Source organism: Falco biarmicus, chromosome 10 (assembly GCF_023638135.1).
Source record: "Falco biarmicus isolate bFalBia1 chromosome 10, bFalBia1.pri, whole genome shotgun sequence".
NCBI classification, from domain to species: domain Eukaryota; kingdom Metazoa; phylum Chordata; class Aves; order Falconiformes; family Falconidae; genus Falco; species Falco biarmicus.
Genome location: NC_079297.1, coordinates 1,282,150 through 1,300,247, shown reverse-complemented (window position 1 = coordinate 1,300,247; position 18,098 = coordinate 1,282,150). Strand labels below are relative to the sequence as shown.

The 18,098-nt window shown below is 39.5% G+C and overlaps 1 protein-coding gene across 2 annotated transcripts in view; it reads right to left on the bottom strand.

Annotated features, from left to right (window-relative positions):
- LOC130156094 (ubiquinol-cytochrome-c reductase complex assembly factor 1) overlaps positions 1 to 18,098 on the bottom strand; it is a 46,816-nt gene that overhangs the window by 8,286 nt on the left and 20,432 nt on the right. For both annotated transcript variants that reach the window (XM_056354284.1, XM_056354285.1), the window contains one exon: positions 15,549 to 15,657. In XM_056354284.1, coding sequence (XP_056210259.1) covers positions 15,549 to 15,657 — 109 coding nt within the window. The remainder of the gene's footprint in view (positions 1 to 15,548; positions 15,658 to 18,098) is intronic.

The window sequence follows — 18,098 nt, the reverse complement described above, 5'->3', positions numbered from 1 at the left end:
TTCAATATACATAATTCAACAGCCACCTGGTGAGGCTTACTGCTGTATCAGACAATTTGTAATATCAAGTCTCATGTAAGGTTTTGAATTCTAACATAATTCCTAGGAAAGTAAGAGCACACTGCTTTACTGTGTATGCTCAATATGTACGAAAGTATCTTACGTATGGGCACAGCTTTTAAAGCAAAAGCTGCTATAGGATTAGTCCATATTAATGTCCTTTGTTGGACCGAGAACATTCTTTCATAGAATCTCCTCCTCATCTCCACTTTGTCATGCTTTGGCTGACACTGCAGAGAAGTGTCAGTGCGCACAAACTGGAAAATGTGCTCTAACATGCTCCCTACCTGCTATGAAGCATTCAGCCTACAGGGTCGGGCTAGAACCAGCACAGTGTAAAGATCACCCCTGCAAAGCAGGGATGCTGGATCATCAACTGTTTAACTCCACATGTGTGTCCCTGTCAGGCCACACTAAAGGCTAGAGTAGACACAGCTGTGATGTCCACGGGCTGCACTATTTGAGAGCACTTTAACAGGAGTCTCTTTCTGCTACAGCTTTTGCCAGCACGTGTTGCACCCTTAAGCTACTTTAACACATTAATCCATCCATAGACTATAAAGCCAGAAAGGACGCTTCTAACCGCACCTTGTACAAGCACTAGTCATTGAATTTCATGCAGCAATTCCTCTCTTTAGGCCATAAGTTATGGTTGAGCTAGATTTTTTTATGAAGAGATTTCAGCCAGAAGAAATGATTAGATCATAGAACCTGACCCTCTGCGTATCACAGACCATTACATTTCACTGAGTTCCCTCTGTATTAAGCTCAGTAAGTTGTGTTTGGCTAAAGCATATCACCCTCACAGTTGAACATGTGTATCTCATTTCATATTTTAATTTTCTGGCTTAAGTTTCCAGCCCATCGTTCTACCATTCCTGCTAGAATAAAAAGCCTCTTCTGTACAATGTATTAGGTCCTGTACCTGTACACAGTAGATGTGTCAGCACAGTCATTTTTTCAAACTAAGATTAGGCTCTTTAAGGCAATGTTTACACTAGGTGCACGGATATACTACATCATCAGCACACTCCTGGAGTGGTCAAAGTTGTAATAGCAAAGTAATGTTTTATATTGATACAGTAAAAATTAATCCATCTCTTGTGCAAAACAAGTTACACAGGTACGCACAGACTTTTGTTGTACAGCCTACTCTAGAGCTGTAGACTCTTTTGTACCGAGTCTACTCTGGGGACTTCTGTTAGCCACACTGCTATAAACATCAGTCAACTCCCATTGATTACTGGAGCATTCAATATTGACAGAAGGTCCTGAAGGAGATAACAGCACAAATCTTTCATGATAAAAACTGTCACTCCTCAAATATTTAGGCTTTTTTATGCACTTTCTCCCAAGCTGCGTTTGGAAAGAATGACCTATATATTATTTGTAACTAATGTAAACCATATATTACAACTGCATATAGTTATATATGAGCTTTTTAAGTGTTTGCTGCCCTTTTAATAAACACACATGGCATTAAATGGGAAAACCTGCAAACGGCTCTTATTTCCTCCAATAACATAACTATTACTCGTAGGACAGTAATTTTGAAAATGACTGAGACTGTAGCTAGGATCAAAATGATTAAATTAATAAAACAGATTAAAAATATCTCTGTAGCAAGTAGCCAAAAAGGCCAGTTCCTTCAGGCAATCTCACATAGTTGCGAAATGACAAAGATATTGCAGAAATTATTTTTCCAATCTTGATTTTTTGAGTCTTTTATTAATCACTGTTACTTTCTCTACAAACAAGCTTACTGGCTTATAATTAGCTACAGCTGTGAGTTCCCATATAGCTTAAAATACTAACTTTTTTGATAAATTCTCTAATTTTCTAATTAAAATTAAGTAATTTTGTAACCCGCCTCAGTAGATAAAGAGATTCACAGAACGGTCTTTAAAGCCTTCTTCAATGTTCACTGACAAGCTACTTCGACACTGTAGTAACCTGGACAAAAGCTGAATGCCAGACTTCATCAGAACCAGTTCCTGCCAAAATCTTCAATCTATGAAAACATGTTAATGTTAAAAGACTTTTGCATGCTCTGCTACCTTTGTAACAATTGCATAGTCATCAATAACACTCCTTAGAGCATGTTTATTTCAAGACATTATTTACATATTTCAACGAAAATAGAAGGTCACCCCTAGCTGTCTCCTATCAAGAAAATGAGGTATATGTTTCTGTCTTGCAGTCTATCAATTCAAAAATTCTGCCATTGTAACAGCTGAAGATGCAGAGCAGATCCCCATATATTTAATACAGTCAGGATTGTACTGTGGCTTGTCCCAAATTCCTTTTTCTCTGTAGTTTGTGGCTGGCAGAGCTCATTGACAACCTCCCAAAAGAGGGGTCAGGGAAAAGAGGTCAAATCCCTGGGCTCTGTCGAGTTGCTGATTTTCTGTGAGGGTGAGCGGCTGTAGAAGGTTTTTCCTGTAATGCCTCTTTTAAAAGATTACTTGCCCAAAACTGATCATGAACATGTTTCTGAACATACCAAAACCAGGATCAAGAATTCAGTCTGATAAATGGAAAGGAAGTTACATAACCAAGTTCAAAAGAAACACTGGGAGAAGACAGCAGTAAAGGCAAATAAAGTAGATATTCACCATTAGCACTTAGGTCATGTAAAACTCAATCTCTTTACTGAGCCAGACCTCAGTAACTGTCAGAGGGTGTAAGACACAAGAAACACTGCACTGGATGTGACCAAGAGCCCACTTAACGGCATGTCTTGCCTTAACAGTAGTGAGATACACTGAGAAAAGTAAAAAGGCTACAAATCTCATATATGCTTCCTCCAAGTACTCTCCCAACCAACTTCAGCTCAGGCCAGTTCTCAGTCCTTGATGTTTGTTTATATGGCAACCTTCAACAGGTCTCTATGTCAAGCAACTTGTCTGGTAAACTTTCTGCACCCACAGCACGCTCCAGCAAGAAGTACGCTGGTCTACTACCCATAAGGAGAACCACCACCTCCTGTTTGTTTCTTCTGAAACTAGCTTCTACTAGTTTCATCTGGTGGCCGAGTTTTTCCACTGGATGAGACAGTGAATACAGACTGCTCCACCACCTCCTTGCAGCACTCAGGATTCTGAGAGTCCATCATACTCCGTGTGATACGATCTGCCCGTAGAAAAAGACTTAAGATAACTTAATAGAAGTCAAAAGCAACAAAATCCCTGGGATCATGAAGTACTAAACAAAATAACATTTAACAGGACTGCAGAGCCATGAAAGGTGGCATCCATATTGAAAAGTATTTCAGCAGAACCAGGTAAGTACAAATTAGTAGAAAATACAATAATAAATGGAAACAACAATCACAGAGAATGACCAGTAACATGCAGTGCTGATAAAGGAACTAGTAGTAGGTGTTTAAAAGAACCAAACAACAAACCACATAAAGTTTATATAACCATGTGTATACATTTAGCAGCTACAATTCCAGAAATAAAGAGATTTTGTGGATAAATCTCAAAAAAAATCCAGCTCAGCAATTCAATATTGAAGAAAAAGACAAATAAATGTGAGGACTTATGAAAGGAATACAGAACAAAAGAGGAACCCTATTCGGCCATAAAGCCATAGTGTGCCCACATATAAAATGATGCACATATTTATTACCTTTTAATCTCAGAACAAATCTAAAAACTAGAAGACACACAGAAAAGACTAAGGTGGTTAGACACATGAGAAAACACTAGTTATATTCAGGAAGAAATGAGGAGGAAGATGATGGAGAAGTAGGATCATGAGTGATATTGAGAAAGTAAACAAGAAATTACTGTTCACTGTTTCTTATAAAAAAGATGTAGAAAAGCTGACGAAATGAACAAATAATGCTTCAAAAATAGAAGTACTTTCTCATGCAACACAGTTACATGGCAGAAGTCATTGCCACAGGACATTAAAGAGCAAAAAATATATAAGGGTAAAAAAGGGACTTCACATCCACAGAGGATTTCTGTTAGTAGATACTAAATGTGATCGTCCCCACGCAACTCATATTACTCATTAGTTAATGCCAAGAGAACGTACTGAAGAAATACCGATACACAATTCAGTTTCTTACACTTTTTCCCCAAATATCTCTGGTCATTGCTAGAAATAGTACACTGGATCTTCACCTGACGTTAGAAGAGTAACTTCTGAGTATGTTCAGTTTTGTTCATTTTTTGCTTATCTTTGCAGATATTGACTGCTATCTCTTATGTCTGTGCACCTCTTCCAGCCCTGACTTGCAGCAAGACAGCCACAGCCCATTAGATGATCCTGGATGCCAGTCATCAGGTCACTTTGTTGATAGGAATTTCACCTGGAGTATGCTAGTGCAATTAAAAAAATATTGTTACCTTTACCATAGTAACCTCACGGGAAGAGGCTACACTTTATGTAGAAATAAGAGCAAGAATGATGCTGCTCACACCAAATAGATCTTCTCCTAGGGGAAAAAATAATTTAAAACCCCCATTCTTCCACCAAGAATTTGGGACCAGAAGAAGTTTCTATCAGGTAGGAACAGCAAGTCACATCTCTCCTAAACTTTTTTTGTGGAGAGTTTATTTCATTTAAAAATTGAGTGACAATTGCAAGAGCTCATGCAATTAGTAAGCAATCAGCAAGGCTAATTCTCGATGCTAACACCTAGTACTGCTACAACCTTTATCCAGTGATTGAGGCCAGGACAAATGCAAATACTCACTATCTCACTTCCAAATTAATTTTTGTAGTGCCTAGCAGAGTGGCTTATTTGCATTTGCTCCATCAGACTTCCCACTATTTCCCAGCACAGCCCTGTTTATACGTGACCTGTTTGACATTCTCCCACCAGTTTTACATTTGGGTAAAATTCTAATTTGAAGTCACATTGCTTTCACCTTCTACCAATATTCTGCACCTTCTGGTTTCAATAATAAGCTGAGAAAAACCCAATTTCCCCAAGCACTCCTCCTCCCCAGGGCTTCAAACACACACATGCCACAGAATAGTTAACAGCTAAATATTTTCTTGCCAATATTTTAAGAGTGCAGAAGGTTCCAAATTGCTGGTAAAATAAACAATGCCAGACTGTGAAAACTCCTGCCTGCCATATACTCTGATGTTAACAAGAGTTTCTTTATTACTGTAACCTTTCAGAAGCGAACAAAAATTATTTCTCTACCCTAGTTCTGCCCTCAAGTAAAAGGCAAAGGAGGAAAGCGAACCATGAAAAAGCTGCATGGTAAGATACTGTGAGTTTTCCATCTTACTTCTGTACTTCATTCAGACTTCATGCTGCTGTGAATAAACTTCCAGAAGATCCTAAAAACATGGGCAAGGATTTCAAGAAGCCAAAAATTTCTTTACATGGTTTCCTGAATAACACAGATTAAACTTACATAGGGGCCATCTTCCCTCTTGCAAGTACATAATAAAAAAGGAAATGCAAATGGGCAAATTTAGGATGCTTTCAATGAAACATTATTTTCAAGCTCCTCAGTACATAGCTCTGTCTTCAGGGGCTTTTGCCATGGACTTCCATCAATTACAGGGTCTCTGCCATTTCCTCATGTCTAAACAATTAAGTCTTCAAACAGCAACCACAAATAGAAGGAATTGCTAGTGCTTTTTAGCATGAACAAGTCAAATGACTATACAGTTCAGGTGACACCCCCTAGAAGCACTGGTCATTCACAGGCCTGCCAGCCTTCTGTTACCTACCAAATATATTTGGAGTTATGGAATCCGTGCCCAAGCCATCTGAAAATCAATTCCAATCACTGTGGCTCATTTCACACACACCAAGATTGTACTGACCCATCTTCCATCCATGACTTCCAAACCACTAGCTGAATCTCACTTTTCATGTGCAGTCATTCTTGTGGCCCCAAGACTATCTGACTAACTTGAAAATCAACATGATGTACGCTTTGCTAGCAACAAAGAGAGATCTCTAAGATCAGACACGGTTGTATGTTGGTCAAATCTTTTAACCTTTTGCATTCTTTCCTGCCCTTTGAATATGGAAATAACAATATTCAAGTCCTTACAGAAGCATAATATCCAGTTAACATCAACAGAGATACAAGAAGTGCTGTGTATGACCAGAAACAGAAGAGGAAGACACAATAACTGAGGACAGAAAAGGGACTAGGAAGAAGCTACTGAGATTCCCAAACCAGAATAGAAAAAAAAATAAACAACACACACATCAGTTTGCCTAGACAGGTACAAATGTATCATATGCCACTGCTTATGCTAAAGTAGCAAAAGAAATCAAAGAAGCACGCAAGCATGAAAGCAAACATTGGAATTATTGAATGTATTGCATTTGCACTTGCTGATGATTATCATTTATTCTACTGTGGGAGCTGTTACCAAAAGCAGTCAAAAATAAGGGCTTCATAGAGCTGCCAGTTTTATCAATGGATAAAATGGGCCAGAGAAGTCAAGAAAACAAAGTAACAAAATAAAGTTCGAACCGGAAAATACAAACATTTGCAACCCACTTACCTAGCCAGGCTACAAGGCACTGTGGTCTGTGCATTGTAAACATAAAGACATTATGTCTGCAGCAGAATTTAAGACTGGCCTTCGAAGGAGCTCAACAATTAAAGTGGCATAGAGCTGCCCACAGGAGAAGCTGATCCAGACTGCCAGTGCTGGCAGATGGACAACCCACTCCGCAGTACATACTACAGGCTATTGAAACAAAAAAAAAAAACCCACCCCTAGTGGAGACAGTCAGGAGATGTAATGCCACAGTGTGCAAAAGCCAGGGAGATTATCATTGCACCAGTTTTTGGAAGACACGAGTGACATCTAGGTCAGAGAGAGAAAGAGATGAGGCACAAGCATACTAGTGGAGGAAAGTGCTGATGATGGCAAATACACAACTAGGATTTAGGATGGGAAAGAAAGTGTTCAGAAAAAGAAATAAAATAATTGGAGAAGAAAAGACAAATCTGGAGTTGAGAGAAGCAGTCATGAAGATGCTTCAACTTGCAAGGGTGGGTTTGAAGCAAGCAGACAAGAGGACAGATCCTGAGCTCCCACTGTGGGCCTTTGCAACATGAAACTCCCATTGTAGCAGTGAAGCAGCATGCGGCGGATGGAGAGCCGGCACAACTGGCACTAATGGTTGTAAGAGGATTAGTTAAACATGAAGGAACACAAGAGGAGGGAGAGAGGTGGTGGTGCCAGCCTGACACATACAAAGGGGTCCTGCAAGGAAACAAAAAGAATTTACAAAAAAGGTAGAGATATAAACTAATATCTCTACAAGATAGGAAGTAGGAAGGGATAACTATGTGACATACTGACAGAGGGGGGAAAGGTGGAAACAGGTGCATACCCTGAGAAAGGCATCAGATACAAGCTCCAGTGAGTTCAGGCATTAGGGCAACAGAAAAATGACCAAGGACAAGGAGGGGGAAAAAACCATTCAGAATGGGTGCGATGAATTAAGACCTTAAGTAATTGCTTATGTAAATGCCAAAATTGGGCATACATGAAAACAGTAATAGTCAGCACACCACAGAGCACAGCAACCAATGGGGAAGTAAACTTTCACCACACCTGACAAAACAAAAGTGACAAGCAAGGAAGGCAACCCAGAGAACAGGACGATGCTCTTCTAACTGGTTAGCATGACAGAGAGAGTAAGATTAATTACCACAGTTGTACAGATACAAGCTTGATGAAGATCCTATTAGCCTGAATGCAATTGCTGTCAAAGAGAAAACAGAAAAGAGTTTCTCTCACATACTGTGCCTCTCCCTCTTGGAAGCACTCACTGTAGTCTGTAAAGCTGCACTCACATTTTGCTCTCAGAAACAAAGTAATAAAAGTTACTAATCCTTCTCCAAAATAAGGCTTAATGAAGAGTTCCGAAACGAAGAGTACCAAACAGACCTCACATGCGCCATTTGTGCCCCCTGAAGAAAAGTCCAGAATTTGTACAAAATAAAGCACTTCAACCACTCCTTAGTTTAGCCAGAATTAGCATTTGGAAGCATTCAGTGGAAGCTAGATGCGTACAGAAAACCAACCGACCTCTCCTTGTCAGCAGCAGTTACCAAACACCATCTGATAACTGCCACCAGGGCCTCCTGATACAGGAGGAAGGGAACAGCCAGAGACACTGCAGAAGGTGGCAGTAGTAATTTGTGAGCTGGGAGAGCCAACAACCACTGCATACTGTTTTAATCAAAGCCACAGCACACGGGTGCTGTTGAGTCTACCAGAGACACAAAAACAAGTTGTGCAAGGGGAAGGGAAGGCACTGCCTCAAACCCTTGCAGCACCCCTGCACCATATCGGAACCCTAACTGATACTTATGGTATTGTCCTTCAAGACAGGCAGGCAGCACAAACGTAAGGAAAAGTTAGTTATTCCTTCCTGAAGAGGAAGCATAAGATATTAGTGATATTCTACTGGCAGCAAAAAGCACAAGCAACAGTAAGATCAAAACATATCGGGAAAACCACAGAACCTCTCAATGGTTCATTTGATTATTCTTATTTAGAAGAGGTAGTGGTCTTTAAATGTCCAAGAGTCACATAACAACGTGTTACTTAACCCTGCACTGACCACAGGCAAATCACAAACTGCATCCCAAGTGATACACAAAGCACTGGCAGGAGCCAGGCAACAGTGACAACATAGTGTTACCCATTCTGCTGAGCCTGGAGACTGGCAGGTTCTGTAAGGATCATTTTCCTGTTTCAATCATCTCTACGCTATCAAAATAAAAATTATGCAGTTGTGGTGAGCAGTAACTGCATTGCTCAACGTTCGAATTTTGGCAACTACACTCTGTTCTGGAGAGTCTGAGGAACACAGGGCAGCACTTAACACCTACGAGCACTGCATGGTAAAATCGATTTTGGCATGTGAGTCCCACTGGTGCAGAAAGTGAGGAATAATGAGAAAGGTATTTCTAGAAAAGGTGCTACAAAGCAGCTTCCAGTGTACTTCTTGCAGGCACCAGAGGGAGGCACAAACCAGACCAAGGACACTACCTTACAGTAACCAGATCCAACACATCTGGGAAATTTAAATTGATTTTTTTATGCCAGACTCTACAGAAAAACAGGGCAGGCCAGTTGAAAAGAACCCAAGCATATATCATAACTTGATTTCAACACCAGGTATCTTTGGCATGCCCCAAACGTGCCTATATTTCAGACACCCACGTGCGTTCATTCCACAGACACTGGTTCTAGAACAACTACATTAAAAACAACACGAGAAAGAGATCCCTATTTCAAAACTCCATGACCTGGTAAAGCTAAATTTGCATCACACTGCATACTGTTTATTCCAGATCTCACCACAGTCAAGAAATTTTCCAGGTAACATTCTATACACATGCGTTTTCTGCATATTTAAGATTTCCAGAATCAAATTTACTAAATTTACTCTGGAACAATACCTGATACTATTATTCATTTAGGAAGTGACAAAATACTGAAAACTTGCTGTGAACTTTTGAGCTCTTTGAGAAAGGATCAAGGGTTGACAAACTATTTCTTTTGTGATATTCTTACAACACTAAGTTCAGTTAAAACATATACAATGCCTGATATCCTATTATCCAATGGTATCCAATGCCTATCCTATTAAAAAAAGCACAAAACCCACACACACCAATTTTGTATCTCACTATGTTTTTGTTTTTTTAAACAAAAGCAAGTTGTTTGTTTTTTTTTACAAAAGGTAACACCAGAAACTGGTAAGATTTCATGTCTCATGTTTTCTAAACAGTCATTAAAAACTGGTAACATTTCTGTCCTTAAAATGTCCTAGGAAAGTTACGCATTTCAAAATATACCTAGACCATCTGAAACTAGGTATTTTCCTCTCTAGTTTTATAGGTTTTCAAAAACCTTTCTCAACCATACTAAACACTATCCTCCATCTCATATCCCAATCCGTTTCCTCAAACAAAATCGCTACCTTCTCTACATTTCACTTGAGTACGCTTCCTCCATTCAACTTCCCACTCCACTGCACTGCCAGAATGCTGCACACTATTTCCTTCTGCCCCAGCTCACATCCTGTTCTCCCATGGTAATGCAGCTTCTGTTCTGTGCATCCCAAACTGAGTCCACCACTTCCCACCAGATTTGAGAGACAGGCCTGAAAAGGACCCCCTGCGTATTCGAGTACAGTAGCTCCCACTGCAAGTGAATCAACTGCAGTAGTTCACACAAAGATCAAGCTCCATTTTAAAAAATTCTACCAATTTTACACACCCTATCCTCTCATCTAAAGCAATTCTAGAATCTTACTTGTCTCACTGTGACCATGATTTCTGAGTCTTTAGTTAGAAACATCAGACTTTTTGTTCTTCACAATACAAATAACAAACTCAAATTATATCAAGTTTAGGAGGTTTTGTAGTTACTGTAAGGTAAAATGGCATTTTTAATCATCTGAAGTCTTCTCGCTGTGAAAATAGTATCAAGACAGAAAATGGCATTCAAGTTCACAGAGCTTAATTCTGCTCTCAGTTACAGTGATGTGAACCACGTTATTGATTCTGATGGCATTACTTCAGATGTACACCAACGTAACTGAGAGCAAATTATGGGTCACTGTATATAAACAGCTCTAGCTAAAAGTGTAACAAAGACTGTATTGTGCTATGCACAGCAGAGCCAATAAATGAATTCAAAAGACACCTAGATGTGTTCCTGGAAAAAAAGGGGGCAGGGGTCTAAGTGGTCTGGTGGGAAAACAGGAAAGGGAGATTAAGATAAATTAAAACACATTTGGCACACCGGGCTTGACAGACCCTCCTTATCTTAAGCCCTATTCTTATCTCTTTTGCAGCTTTCAGAACATGTATGGTTATGAAACGTTGTTTTGCACTGAAAAAACCCTACTTACTCATTTCAGAAGCAGAACGCCACCACACCGCACAAGACTAACTGCTAAAATGAGCCTACAACAATTTACAGGTATCTGAATGAAGCCTGATTGATCTTCGTAAGAAAACATGTGATTTGCACCCAGAAGTACTAGTATGGGGTTCTTGGAGCAAAGCAGGTAAGGGCTGTACATTTTTTTTGGTGGCAGTTTGTTGTTTGTTTGGGTTTTGTTCAAGGTGTGTTGGTTTGGTTTTTTTTTTTTGGGTGGGGGTGGGTGGTGTTTGTGTGGGGTTTTTTGTAACCTCATATCTATTGTCTGTTTATCAGCTGAAATCCCATTCCATGGAACTCCAGCATCTACAAGTCCTTCTGATCAATTCTGCAGCTTCATCTAAGAGTATTAAAATACACTGAAAACTTGTATCAACTGCTTTTATATACACACAGTTACTAAAACAGAACACTCAGATCAGTAAGGTTAATATTCAGGTTACTAAAGAACTCTGTTAGGAAAACAAATAGCAGCAATTTCTAGTACTGAGTGAATTCCCCTTACAAACTGATTAGGCAGCTGCCAGTTTGCATAGTATAAATCTACTCACTGCAAGCCACAAGGTGGAGATCTCTGGCAAAGTAGGATCGAAAGGAAGTCTTTTACCCAGCCTAATGTTACTATTAACACTTTGAGCCATTGCATCAAGCCAATTTTTCTGTTTGTTTTTAAAGTTTGATAGAAATGTCACTAGTGGAAAAATTAAGTAAAGAGCACTGGTTAGCCACAGAACTGGACACACCTGGCTGCAAACCCACCAAAAGAAACTGACTTCATTAGTACTAGGGACAGCAGAGTAAAATTTATATCTGAAATATGCCTGCACCAGTAGAATTTGCTGAGGCCACAAGCTCTCTGTGTGTTTTTACAGCTGTGTCAAGTTTTGGTTTCTGACTCTTGCCGACATTCAGGGAGTGCTGAAGGAGCTCAGGCTAACAGGTCCCAAAACTTTGTAGCTGAGATTTAGATCTCAGCAGTTTTAACAACCAGGTTTTGAAATAATACAAACTCCATTTGGAGCTGGGAGCTGATGTAAATTAGTAGTTAAAATGCCTCACATTCTCTCAGCTTCAATGAACTTGCATATTCAAAGGCAGATGGCATATTTTAATAAACCATCAATATCAGTTCAGGAATATAGTATCCATATTCTGCATTAAGTGTTGGAATTGTTGCTAGATATGGAAACGAGTAGAAGAACCACAGCTCTGTCTGTCAACAAGTTAAACTAATTGCATCCAACTAGCAATTTCATACACGTGCTCTGTCACTTATACCATAATACAGGAATGTACCGATTGGAGTTAAATATTGACCTTTGATACCCTGCATGAGAGAAAAAGCAGGGGGAAAAAATTCCTAGCCTCCTAGGAGCTATGCAGATGATAACTTTAGTGCCCTAAAAGTATTCAGGAAAGTTTCTGTTCACTTAACTTGCTTCTGAGAAAGGCTCAGCTTCTGAAATTTGAAAGCATTGGACGGAAATAGCTGTTACACATACTCCTCGATCAGCTCATAAGCCCTTTGTCATTACCTCAGCCTCCTTTTTAAAGAACTATTAGGGATAAACACATCAAGACAGTAAGTAGAACCTAGCACGGTAACTGCCCTTTACTTATCACTTAAAACTCTTAAGACTCCTTGTAATTGCTAAAGGTGAGATGTGAGAAAAAGAGTTCCATCACATCTATGTGAAGTAAGTGAAGAGCATGGAATAAACAGAAACTGCCCATGCAGGGGCATGCGTGAAGTGGTACATTAAGCTAGCATCACTAGCACCGAGGAAGGAAAATAAAGCAATGATAAGGAACAAGGGAATAGCTAATCTCTTCAGACACCAATGCAGAAATTGTTTTCATCTAACATACAATAAATACTAGCAGAAGACGCTAAATAAAGTTCATACACCTTGACAAAATAATGACTGAAAGATCAGGAATAATTAAAAGATGAAAGAAAAAAAAAATCACTAAAACATTATGAAAACCTTATGCTTTCACAAACACTATGGGGAAGAGAGCAGTCCTAATCTCCAAGTTTACAATCTAGGAGAGCTCACTATGCTTGCTTACACACCCTTAGTGCCTAGTCTAGTTAGCAGTTACCTCAAAAGTTCACGTTCTCTCAGAAGGAGTCTCATTAAAATCAGTGGGCCTCTGTGCAGCTAAACTATGTTAAATATACACACAGATGTAACTGTTTTCGAGATCAAGCTTTTAAATGTGTACATACTTCATTTAAGCATCAGCTATTGCCACATAAAAGCTACGTTAACACTAGGTTACAGTCAAAAGTATATTATAGGAATCATATTATTGCAAGTTAAGCATACTCATTATTACGTTGCATGATCATTATTACAAACAAAGATTATGAAATTTAAATTCAAACTGAAAAGATGCCTAACCTGCTAAGGCAGAGAATGAATGGCATTCAAACAACTTAAGACCTCCTTACAGTTGCATCATACAGCAACCATACCATTATAATAATATGCATGTATTAACACCTGAGACTCCAGACTGGACAAAAACATAAGGACACTGGTGAGGTTTTTTTACACTCTGGGGAATTTTGGGGAGCCCGGGAATAATTTAGTTTGCAGAAATGGAAACCCCATGTTTCCCTTTACAAAGAACCGACTATAAACACTGGGGTTTTTTATCCTCTTAAAGTTCACTGAAAAAAAGATCTCAATACAGGTCTAACTTACACCATGCTATACTTTTGAGTTCTGCATAATTGTAAGGGTAGCAAACAGCTAGCTTTGCTTCCCTTTGCTGTTTGCTGCTGCTTCCAATCCTGCAAGGACAGCTACAAGATGGCATTTGAGGTTAGTTCATTTAAGGCAAAATTAGGGTCAAAAGGAACAGAGAAATAATTTTGTTCCAAAGCAGCACTCTCTCTGTGCAGAGACTGAATCAAGAGATATCTGAAGAGATTCTGGGGGGCTTTGGGAGGTAATGGTGTTTATTTGGGGTTTTTTTTGTGGTTTTTTTGTTTGTTTTGTTTTTGTTAGCGGTTTTTTTTGTGTGTATGTTTTTTTGTGGGGTTTTGTTTGGGGTTTTTGTTCTTGTTGGGGTTTTTTTTTTTGCTTTTCAAGAAGAGCAGCCTTAAATTTACACCCAGAATAAAGGTCTGAGCTGTCTCCTGTGCCTGCAGAAAGTAGAATCAACCACTGATGTAAGGCACTGGATAAGGACAAAAATGCAGAAGCTACTTCATTCAATCTTTTTCTCTGATACTATCATCTAATTTGTCTAGGCTCACTCACACTGACTGCCTTATGGCATCTGACCAGGAAAAAGGAGATTCCCATACTGGAATTTATATAAGCACATTAACGTAGCAAGAAATTATAAGATGCCCAAATTTACTTTTAACCCAAAATTATGAAAAATTTCTTCACTGAAAGGGTTATCAAGCACTGGAACAGGCTGTCCAGGGAAGTGGTTGAGTCACCATCCCTGGAAGCATTTAAAAGGCATCTAGATGTGGTGCTTAGGGACATGGTTTAGCTGTGGACTTGGCAGTGTTAGGTTTATGGCTGGACTTTATGATCTTAAAGGTCTTCTCCAACCTAAATGATTCTAAGATTAAGATTTATTATTCTGTGATTCTAAAATTAAGAGGATGACTTGTCTTTAAAAGCAAGCTGTAACACAGTAAAGCTATGAAATTCCCAGCAGCTAGGGAAAAAACCCACCATTGCTGATGGAATAACTGAAGTTACACCAGAATCAACACTTTCTAAAGCCACATACAAAACAAAATATCAGAGAGAAGCCTCTTGAATTACTAATGTGATCACATACTAAATGCTAACCCACTGATTAATTCCCCTTGTTTGTTCACCAGTAAGAATACCCTAGCAGCCTCTCCAAATACTGCTGACAACTAAGACTTGACAATATGCCACTATTGCTATACAAAAAATGTCACTTCTCTAACAGTCTAATTTATTTTAATCACAGGCGAACCTCTGTTTAATCACTGAACAATTCTCTTCTTTTTTTTTTACAACACAGGCAAACTTCCCCAGCCCTATTCCCCCAATAGAAGTTCCTTGAACACAGGCATCCTCAAGTGTATCAAGTCTCCTGTCACCACTGTGATACTGGGGTTATGAAAACTATCTCCTACTTCCACTGCTTCTGCACTGCCTTCTCTGAAGACTATCACCAACAGAAGGCTGGAGAAACGCACTTACAGACTTAAAAGCCAGAAATTACCACCTGCTTATTCCTACCCACAAATTCCCATTCTGTTACAGCAGCATCCACTTCTGCAATCACATGGCAAACCACATGGCAAATTAATTACTTTCAGACAAATCAGTATCTTCATCCAGGCTATGGTGCAATTTCAGAAATGAGGTGAGTGGCTCAATACAACAGACAGTACAACTGCAGGAACGAATGGTCAGGAGTAAGGGTTATATGTACCAGCTTAAGCTAATAAAGAAATAAACAAGCAGCTACAGGTTGATTCTTAGTCATTCTAAGATATGCAAAGTTATAAAATCACTGAAAGATACAAATCATCATTATCAACACCAAAGATGACTTACCCCCATCACCTTACCACGCTGTTCAACATCCTCCCACATACAGTGAACTATATAGCGACACATGTATTTGCCTGTGCGACCCTCCTGCTTCAATCGTACCAGACACATCCTGCAAAAAAATAAACATCAAATTCATAGCTTCTAGTTTTTCTTCAAATGTAAAGAGTAAATTAAATATATTTCAGCTCATTTAAGATTCTCCTCACAGTATGTATTCTTGTGATCAGAAAAAAAACCCACAAAGACTTTAACTTATTTTTTAAATAAACTATCACAAACTTTTCTATTCTGTACTCAAAAGCAGTATCTATGATATTTTGGCCAGTCCAGCTATAGAAGAGTGACAGCTATTCTGGCTGACAGTACTGTAATCTAGTTAAACAGTACTGCAACCTAGATTCCTGAGCCTTAAGAACATACCACCCTTTGGAGCAGGAACAAATCTCTTGTCTAATCCTAGGCTACAAGCTAGCTGTAACTCAGCATGGTATACTGAAGTGCTGTAAAAGTCCGAGGTAGCCAAGCTGTGAAAGCTTAGGCAAGTTACAGACTTCACCCAAATTCGCATTAGCAATGTCTTAAATTATTTCAGCTATGTGGGTCTTTGGATACACGTCCAACCACTCAGAAAATCCCCTACACACAGTACTTGCTAGAAGAACTCACAAGTTTGTAAGTTCACTGTGGGATCTTAATGAGATACCAGGTTGAGGGTTTTTTTAAAGCACTGAAGCCACTTGAACGTCATTGCTGCTGTTCTGTCTAAAAAATAAATCATCAGAACAAAAATTTTATTTTGCCTCTTTTACAAGATCTGTAAACAGCATGAACTGAAATACAGGCAATTCCTCACTAAGCTGAGTCCCATCACCAGTCCCACCTTCTCTACCTCACTAATCAGCTCTGCTGCTGTGTTACGAGTCAGAAGCGCCTGTCCATGACTGACTGAGTTACTGTAGACGAGGTGATGCTCAAACACTGGAGCTCAAAGACGTTACTGCTTTTCATAGAGACGTGCTACAGATGGGAAACTGCTCACAGGAAATTATTCTTCCAGCTTATGTAAAAACAACAGAGCAGAGCTGACTGAGGCCACTTTGAAGCAGCTGCATACGAACAACAGTGAATGTGCCACAAGAGTTAAAAATTAGAATTTTTTTTTTTTTTTGTCCATTCGTTTCTTCAGTGGACATAAGATTTGTGCCTCCCTATAAGCATTCAAAGTATTTGGTGATGTGTAAATGCCAGCTCAACAGGGACAATCATAAACACTTGAAGCCTGACTGTGAGCTGACCTCAGGAGATGCCAATCTTTATGATGGATTCTATCTTCTCTACTGATTAGTAAAGGAAAGGTATTTTTCAGAAGCAAAACTAACTGGTAGCAATGAGTCACAGAGACAAAACAAACTGAAGGTAACAAACTGCATTACTTCTATATTCTTTTTTCTGATTAGAACCATAGATTTGAGTCCCATACAAGGGCCATCCAACTGAGACACCAAAACTGAAAGAAGAAATGCCCATGGACCAGAATCTGATTTCTAGATGGAGAGTTTCTGAAAATGACACCAGCCATACAAGACAGCTCAGGCTCCAACACAAGCCAGGTGGAACGAGGTCAGAAGACTCGAGAGATGGACTGAGGCATGACAAGTAGACCAATGATCAAAGGGTGGAGTGACAGAGAATCTGGGCAGAGGCAGGTAGAGAAGGAGAGGGGCAACAGTCAGCAAAGGGAACAGAGGGAAGATGGTGGCAATTTCTGTCTCAGGAAGCAGAGCTGTGTAAGGATTCCCGAACTTTATGCTGTGGCAGTGACAACTCGTTATCTGTCCAACAACACCACTGACCCAGCAAACAACACAATTAAGGCAGTATCAAGAAATGAATGCTTATTTTGGTCACAGAAAGATGACAAAGCTTTCTGCTACAACAGTGGTTCAGAACCCAGAGAACAGCTGTCCAGTTCCCAATCCTTCCACAAAACAAATGCACAAGGAGCATAAAACTTTTGTGTCTTACTTTCACCAATTTTAAAAACCTTTGTTCCTTGTGCATTTACATAATTCAGCTGCGTAAAAAAGTTAATTAGTAAGAGTTACTGTATCCCTATTTTGGGCTAAGAAAACCATTTTTATGCTTCTCTTGCTGAATATACAAGCTCGGGGCGGGGGGGGGGGGGGGGAACCTCAAGAGTGGCTTGGCAAGAAAACCTACTCCTGAGCATAAATACTGGTTCCTATCCAGTTTGCCTTCAGCGGTGGTGAAGCAGGAGGAGAGCGCAGCACACAGACCAACAACTAACAATTGGTCACTGATGAGCAGGACTACAGTGGTGCTCAGAGTAAAAACTGCTACTCACGAAGCCTAAAAGGTGGCTCTGTGTTTGGATGCATAGTGCTGTCACAGAGCTGTTCTGCAGCACCACGAGTGAGATCATGGAATTTTGCAGTTTATTTGAAAATTTGGTAGTTTGTTACTACACCTGCCGTCTGAGGTTTAAAAGACACAGGCTCTTTAAAGACTATAAGCCTTCTCATTAGATCA